Here is a 9,289-nt window from a genome sequence, read left to right as displayed (position 1 = left end):
AAAATTGTAAATATTATAATTTAGTTAGTAAACAGGGTTTTCGCGGAAAGTGAAATCGTTAAGGTGGTTTGTTAGGTAATGGGTTTTTGAACGGACTTAAACAATGGTGCGGGAAGATTAGAAGGAGAGACATTAAACAAATTTATTGAGTTTAGGATATAAGGCTTTTTGTTTAGCAATTTGAAACAACGAAGGTAGTTTGGTATCTCCTAGAATTTAACAAAACGGAAAAGTTGTATACAAAATAAATTGGTTCTTAAGAAATGAAAATATGGATGTAGTGGGTAGAGAGGATGTTTGTGATTGGCGAAGAAAGATGAATGGAAGGGATGAGAGTGTTGAGTCTGAGTTTGAGGAGAGAAAAAATGGTCACTGTGTAATTAATATCTGGAGAGAACAGTCCAGTTTTTGTAAAGTGAGAAGTCGGTGTAAAATGGTGAAGTTGGCCTTTGCGGGCAGAATCGTGTTGAAACGAAATCGTTGACTGAGTTGAGAAGTTAATTTTCCTTGTGTCCTAGGAGATTCCTGTTTCTGTTTAGAACGAGTAGCCGATTGGTATCAATTTGCACAAGATATCGAGCATAGAGAAAACTGAGTAGAGAATTCGAGCGAGTCCTGTTTGTTTGTTTGGGAAGCAGTTTGGACGAGAAGGACCTTTCGCAACATCCTAGGAGCACGTGTGGGAGAATCGAGGACTACGCAATCCGAGAGAAGAAATAAAAAAGAAACAAAAAGGTTAGTCAAATTATTTGTGAAACGGAGTCATTTTATATTCACACCATATTTGCTATTTTTTGTATTGAACAGTTCTATAGCATAATTTAGTCATTCCAAGATATAAAGAAGAAATAAGTAATCAATTCAAAAGGAGAAAAGTAAATTTTATTATTTTTTGTAAAAATAGTCTAACAAATTATTTAAAAAAAAATTGTTAAAAATAAAGGAGATATCAGAATTAAAGCTTAATTTATTAGATGAAAAAAAAATTGCAACAGAATTGAATTTTAATATAATTTAATCAGTATATTTATGGTATGGCAAACCGAAGGTAATACATTCAAATTAAAATAGCCCTGAGTATAAAATTTATTAGAAAATTTAATTTAATTTTGGTTTTGTTTTACATAAGTAATAATTAAAATAATTAAGTAATTAATCAAAATAAGAATTTGCTGATCAATCTCATAACAGAGAAATCAGAGCTTAACAGTATACATGTATATGTGTATGTATACATATGTGTATGTATACATAAATTGTATAGAAGTATTAAAATTTAAAATAAATGTAAAACCTATTTTTGTCATCGCGACCGCCATCTCTTCGACGAAATAAATTTTGTACGTATATTTATTGAAGTGAAAACTTCTTTAGGGACGTTGTGCACATTTTGGATGGGAACATGTATTAAATTGGCGACCGTCATCGTTTTGAAGAAATAAATTTTTGAAGTGAAAACTTCTTGAGGGACGTTGTGCACTTTGTGGATGGGAAAAAATATTAAATTAGCGACCGTCATCGCGACCGCCATGCTCTTCTTTTTGGACGGGGAAAAGGCATTGAGCTCGTAATTTATTTACTATAAGAAGTTTTCACTTATGTCGGTACTCCCACGAGTGCCTTCAATTTTTTGTTTCAGAAAATCGTTTTCTGCATTTCAAAAATAAATTAAAAAAACGGTGTATTTTACCAATTTACAGCAAGAATAGTAGTACTAAGAATACCTCAGAATTTACTTATCCAGGGTCAAAAATGCTTAAAAGTTAAAGACAAAAAAGTTAAGCGTTAAAATAACCGTTGCCCTACGCAAAACGGGCGCTTTTGACCGGTACTAGAAATTTGCTATTGGTTGAATAGATTTATGTCTGGAAGATAAATAGGCGTATCAGTTTTTGTTTTTTTTTTAAATAATTTCGTATAATTCTGAAGGTAATAACTAATAACTAATTACAAGACATCATCTTCAAAGAGCTCTAGCTCTCTTCGGAAGCATTTTCGGACTAGGTACATTGGGTTAAATTGTCTTAAAATTATCTTAGTAATCTACGGCCTTCGTTTGTCAGGAGAGTTTCTGGACACCCTGTATAACCCATAGCATCTACATCTACAGTGCCAATATATTCTAAAGGTGCCTGTGGCGGATGGCATCTATGCGCAGTATTATGGTAGGTGTATGAGATACAAAGTATTCGAAATAATGAAATGACAAATAATATAAAATTTGTTGTTTCCCAGACATAAATAAAAACCAGACCACAGAGTACACCAACGACGTTGGTGTAATTCTGTATTCTTTGACCTGACTATAACCGATGTATTCGATTGACTCAATGCATCGAATGGTAAAAATCGATATTTTCGATGCAGCGATATAATATCGAGCTCAAGCTCAAGTTTTGTTTGGTTATTGTTGTTTAATAAGTAAGGTTATGGTTATGTTATATTTATAAGACTTTTTAACTGATTGTTGTGCATGTAAATCAAAAACAATAAGGATTTCATTTTAAACCAACATTAAATGAGATTGATTTTAATTAAGTTTACATAATATTGATCTTACTGTTATGATATCATTTTTTTGTTTAAAAATATGAACGAATTTTCTGAAGATACTTCCAAACAATGCAGGTTTTGCTCTGCAAAAAAATTATTAATTACTTTAAAAAGAAAAACGGATGTGAAAATACGAAAATTGATTGAAGTTACCATAGGAATTAAGGTAAGTTTAGTTAAATAAACGTATATATTTATGAAGGGATTTCGGATGGGTATACATAGGCTTACTACAGGAAGTATTCAAGTTTGATGTAAAATTCTAATTATTTACATGCGTAAATTAAAGATAATTACTGATCATGAAACAAATAGCACTCAAGAGATAAATATATGTGTCAAATAATAAATCGTCGTCCTAATCTGTAAACTGTGTAACTCCACAATTCTCTGAAAATGAGTTATTACTGCCAGCTATTTCAAAAGTGCCTTCATGTGATGATTGTACTTAACTCTCAGTATAGTATGGTATTGTGTATAGATAATCATTTGTAGAGATGCACATTATCCTTCAGAGTAAACAGTAGCGATCAACAGGTAGCAACAAAATATAACTTCGGGAGATAGTATTATAAACTTTGGCAACAGTGGTAATCTTTGAAATTATCTAAGATTAATATTTTGACAATATCATAGTCGCGCTAAATGGAAGTACAGTACAACTTGCCATATCCGGACGGTTCTGCGCCATCTGGATCTACCGAAATTTACTGAGCAGGGCAGTCCTGCTGTTGGACAGCGCACTAAAAGAAGAACTAAAAGATGGCGAAATAATGTATTATACAATCTATAAAATGTGCCTATCGATGAAAGTTATTGACGGCGTTATTACTGGAATGTATGAAGGAGAAAATGTTTCAGAGACTGTAAAAGAATTAGTGGTCTTGATATCCAGATTTTTTCATATCCGGATCAGTCTGTCGCCATATTGATTAAGATATGGCAGGTTTAACTGTAATAGAAAACGATTTTATTATTAATAAATAAAAATTTATACAAATAAACCAAAATGGGTGAAAATTTTATGTTAACCCTTTCAGTCACAACTTTTTTTGAGCTATGGGAAAATTCTCATATTTGGTATATAAAATAAACTATTTTTGTTGATAATTTTAACATCATTTTTTTTTGATATGTCATATGTCACTTGGCATATGACATGTCCATGTTGATGTGACATTATGACTTGAAGCAAAATAAAATAAACCTGAAGATTTTAGAAATTTATTTGAATATCATTAGAATGACGAAATAAACAATATTCTTTGTAAATAACGAATTAATCATTTTACATGAAATTTAAAAAAACAGTTTACAAAACATAAGTGAACATTACATTTCACGCAAAATGTATGTGATTTTCCCTTACAGTTCTCCATTTTGCAACCTGTACTATCTTTTTTTTTCATCTATTTTCGGAAAATGTCCATAGCTGTCGAACCGTAATTCAATATATGGCCTTGCTTCAGTTTTGGTTTTTTTATTACTTGTTGTACCAGTATTTTCTTGACCAGATGGTCTGCCTCTCTTTGGTGGAACCTTATGTAAAATGAGGTGTTGCCCAATACTCATTCTAAAGTCCCACAAATCCAGGATTTTATTGTGTTGTACGCCTAGCAGTTCAGCTTGTTTTCTATATTCCAACCACGAATTTACTATCGCCATATCTATAGCATGTGTTATCATACGTACAGTCCATTTTCTGGATCGTCTGTAGGATCTGTAAACGCTCAATAAAAAATCTAACTTATCAACACCACCCATGTTGGAATTGTAAAGCGATATGGCTTCCGGTCTAGATACATTTATATACTCTTTCGACGTCTTATCCCATCTCTGGCACAAATCCATTTTTCCCGCTGCAACAAAATTTAAAGCCACTAAAACTGGTTTATTGTCGAACCATTTTGTAATCACAATTCCATCTTCACTAACCGCTACATCAAAACTACCTCTACCATTTTTTTTTAGATCTTTATCAGATGTTAGTTCTGGTCCAAAAAATCGGTTTATTCTAATTGTTCCGACAGCCATAATAGATTTATTGTTCAACCATTGAAAGAGGTGATAAGAACTAAAGAAATTATCAAAGTACAAACCGTGATGAGTTTCTTCAATTCTCTCAACTAGCTGCATCACAGTTCCAGCTCCTTGTCCAAACTGTGCATAATTTTCTTTTATTTCCGTTTCAGCACCTTGATATATGATGAAATCGTAAATGGTACCAGATTGTCCAGCCAATATCCATAATTTGATCCCCCATTTTTTCGGTTTATTTGGGAGGTACTGCTTGACATTGATCTGTCCCTTGAATGGAACAATTTGCTCGTCAATGCACAAATTTGTTTCGGTTTGAAGTTCCCTACAACGATTTCTAATGGAATTATATATTTCTCGGACTTTCCACATGCGATCTGTTTCGTCAACTCTTGCTGTTACATCTACTAAGTGAATGGTATTGCGCAACTTAGAGAAGCGATTGAATGTCATATTATCTTTTACAATTGAAATACCTGTAAGCTGGGACCAATACAGTCTTGCTCTTGGGAATTTTAGATTTCCCATAATAATGTGAATGCCTTCAAATCGCTTTATTTCTTCTTTATCTGATGGAGAAAACCGAGCAATATTTTTTTGTACGGCATATAAGTTAGTCATTTCTGAAATCTTCTCAAACAGAGCATCAGGTATGTATTTCATAAAATATTCAATAGGAGCAGGTAATTCATCAACTTGTACTTCTTCTGGAACAAGCCACTGTACTGGCCTGGTAAGATAGGTAATATTTTTTTTCCAACAAACATCTTTCTTATTTGTGAGTTTGAACTCTTTACAAAACTCTAGCAGTCTCTCCTTTGCAGTTGTTTGTTTTTCAGTGGTTTGGTTGGAATTTTCTTTGGTTTTCATGTCCTCAGACATTGGTTGTTCTGTAGTCACTTCATTGGGATATTCTAGATTTTCTAACTCACCTCTTTCTGTTGACTTCTGTTCTTGGATCAATCCGTCAAAAATAGTTTCCTCAATATCTTGGATATCATCGCCAAATTCTGAGGAAACGTCATTTTGATCCACAATACTGTTGGCGTCATCAGCATCTGACAAACGTAATATTTCTGAGTCATCGTCTTTCATGAGTAAATCCAGAAGTTCATCCTCAGTCAAGGGTCGTGACCATCTCTTTTCTTTACTAGTTGACGGTAAACTTTCCATTTTATGGATATCTAAAACAACACGACCTTGCTAATTTTTATATGCATAAGTATACCTAAGTCATTTTGTCCATCTACATGGACATATAAATATACACCACTTTATAAGATATTTTCAGTCAACAGTTTAATACATAATATAAACACACTATACTAATGCTCTTTACTTACCCAAATCAGCAGGTATTTGTACGAAAAAACAAGTTTATTCAATAGAAATCGTTCCAATAACAAACAGGTGTTTTCACCACCACGACAGCGTGCTAAATGCAACCTGTTTTGCGTTTTATATAGCTTCACAAATCGACTAACAGATGGCTATCAATGTATTCAATGCTTTTCTTATGCATGTACCATGTACCCACACATGGACAAAATGATTTGGGCGATAATAACCATCGATGTTTTAAGAGAATGCTTTGAAAATCGATGTCCATCGGTGTGGACACGATGACTGAAAGGGTTAAGATAGGTATTTAGAAAGGTATTTGCATGAAATATCTAATAATAAATCAATAATAAATAATCATTTTTTGTTGTGAAGCGAAACAAATTTCGATTTTCGCATAATTTTGGCACAGTTTTTAATGGACTTTTTCTTGAAAGGTTTCATATTTTTCGTTTGATTTACTTTTTCCATTTTGTTAAACTATTGATAATATTTTTAGAATAAAAAATCATCCTAAAACTTTATACATTAATGTATACTCGCATTAGAATTCGAAATATTTTTACGTAAAATATACTTACCTACCTACATATAACTAAAACTCACAATTAACAACAATCTATTCTTTCAAAGAGGCCAACAACTTGTACAACAACAAATATATAATAAATTAACTATCAATAAACACTACTTTCCTATGAAACAACAATAACGAATAATTCTTAAATTAACACACTACTGCACTGAACAGATATCGATAAAGATGACAGAACAGATTAGAGAAAATCTGACGCAGGTTTGTCAAAATGACAGTGATAATTTCTCTATGTTGTCTAATTATTTATTTAGTTATATGTTCAGTGGCGTAACTAACACCAATGCTACCAATGCGGTGCATTGGAGCGCAGGCCTTAGGGGGGCGCAAAAAACTGATATTCTGGAAAAATTTTAGCAAAAAAATATGTTGAAGCAAAACATTCGTGGTATTTTATTCCGTTAGCGCCATAACAGACGGTCGACTGTGGCCGGGCACTCTGTGGATCCACAAAAATACATAGTTTCCGATTATTGACCGTGAGTTCTTATGTGGAGTGGACGTTGCATCACAGACGAGCGACTGTGGCCGGCCACAAATACCCCTAGTTGATGATGTAGAAAATAACTTATATTTCAATAATAACTTTGAAATTTCATGTTCCAGGGTCTCTACGAGTCCCAATCACAATCACTGCAGCAGTGGAGCTATGTTTTTATTTTCACGGTGCAAGTAGATGGCGCATAAATCATTTAATTTTCGATATTTTTTATGAAAATTATTTTACATGTACTTCTTTTCATAATAAATGCTCATGCACATTTTCAAAACAATTGGTACTTACAGTTCTTTTTATTTTAGAAATTAACAAAAAAGTATTAGTACGTTCTTTAAACGTAAAATATTGCAAAACCTCTAAATTTTAAAGAACCGCTTGGATTTACATGAAATTTGGCATACACATAGCTAACAAGTCAAAGATAAAAAGTGATATTGTGCCGATGTGTGCTTTTGCTCTAGGAGTGAGTTTGACCCCCTTTTGGGGGTGAAAAATATATGTTTGAAATAAGTCCGGAACTGGATAAAATGTCTAAGCAACTTTTGTTCTATAAAGTTTTTTCTCCGAGTTAATAGTTTTCGAGTTATTTGCGAGTGAATATGTTAATTTTTCTACAAAATAACCACGTTTTCAGACGGTTTTTCGCAAATAACTCAAAAAGTAAGTATTCTGTAAAAAAAATTCTAATCAAAAATATAGCACGTAAAAAAGTGAAAAACATGGTGTATATGTTAGGTCACTATACCTAGCAGAAGCCGAGTTATAGCTAATGAAAAATAGGTTAATATTCGTCAAATTCCAAATCGAATATTTTATCGTGCCGTAACCAAAAAAACGAAGCACTTTGTTGGGGAAAACTCATTTTAACTTTTTTAAAGTGTTTAAAAAATGCTTATTTTTGTTTTTTTAAAAAATTTTTAGCATCAAAAGTAAACAAGTTGCGCTGAAAATAAAGTTGGTCTCTTTTTTTGGTAAGAAATTGGGAAAATTGCCCTCTAATTAGCATTTCAAATGAACTTAATTGTTAGGTACCACTTCACAAGTTTTTTACTCGCGTAATTATTGACCATATGATCTGTAAGTTTCATCGGTTCAAAGTCCTTATTTTTGAAAGAGCTGTTGTAGTTAAAAGGGCTTGAACGAGTCACTTATCACGAGTGTAATGTGTTTTCCCCAAAAATGCTTCATTATTTGGATATTTCACATTGAATTATTCTATTTGGAATTTTTCGAATATGAACCAATTTTTCATTAGCTATAACTCTGCGTTTGCCAGGTATAGAGACCTAATATATACACCGTTTTTTTTTTCATTTCTTTATATTCTATAGTTTTGCTAAGAATATTTTTTTCGACAAAATGCTTATGTTTTGAGTTATTTGCGAAAAACTGTCTAAAAACGTGGTTATTTTGATGAAAAATGAACATATTGACTTTCAAATAACTGGAAAAGTATTGATTTGGTGAAAAAACTCTATAGAACAAAAGTTGCTTAAAATTAGTCAGTTTATCCATTTCGGGACTTACCTTGGACATATATTTATCACCCCCGAGATGGGGTGAAACTCACTCTCAGGGCAAAATCACACATCGGCACTATATCACTTTTTTTTCTTTGATATGTTAGCTATGCGTATGCCAAATTTCATGTCAATCCAAGCCGTTCTTTAAAATTTACAGCAAAATCCGTGAAAAATGTACTATATGTGAATTTCGTACTTTTACACTAGGATAGCCCCTTGAGCCCCTTAATTTTACTTTCAATTAATTTTTGAATAATAATGTTTTTTAATAATAATTAACTTTAAAATTTCGCCTTACACCACTAATGTGGTAAAAAGGTTTTTTGAAAATATATTATATAATATATAACTTTAAAATTACTGTTATATTTCTTTGTATAATTTTTCTCTGATTGGATATGGCTTGTACAATGTCGTGTGTACTGAAATTGAAATAGTATCCCCTGGAAGTACGGAGAAATGTTGTTGTTACTTTCGTTGGAGGTTGGGGGGGGGTGGGGGGAGGAAGAATAAGTCTGGGAATAGGGGCGCACGAGGAATACTTGCATTGGGGCGCAGGTCAGGCTAGTTACGCCACTGAATATGTTCGATTTCTTGCTAGAAATAAAAAATTTCAGTAGTTCCAAGATTACACAAAATCTAGGCATGGGATAAAAAAGTTTATTTGAAGAAAGTTTATTTTTTTTTCTTCTTAATGGCGGTACAGGCTCCTTTTTTCAATATTTTATTTAGTTAAAGAGT

The 9,289-nt window shown here is 32.5% G+C and overlaps 1 protein-coding gene across 1 annotated transcript in view; it reads left to right on the top strand.

Annotated features, from left to right (window-relative positions):
* Positions 1–2,412: 2,412 nt before the first annotated feature.
* Positions 2,413–9,289, top strand: part of LOC126889467 (uncharacterized) — a 62,512-nt gene continuing 55,635 nt past the window's right edge. Inside the window, exon 1 of the mRNA XM_050657785.1 lies at positions 2,413–2,719. Coding sequence (XP_050513742.1) covers positions 2,591–2,719 — 129 coding nt within the window. The 5' untranslated portion in view covers positions 2,413–2,590. The remainder of the gene's footprint in view (positions 2,720–9,289) is intronic.

This window comes from Diabrotica virgifera, chromosome 8 (genome assembly GCF_917563875.1).
Source record: "Diabrotica virgifera virgifera chromosome 8, PGI_DIABVI_V3a".
NCBI lineage: Eukaryota > Metazoa > Arthropoda > Insecta > Coleoptera > Chrysomelidae > Diabrotica > Diabrotica virgifera.
Note: the sequence above shows the minus strand (reverse complement) of the source record. Positions and strands in the feature narration are given on the sequence as shown.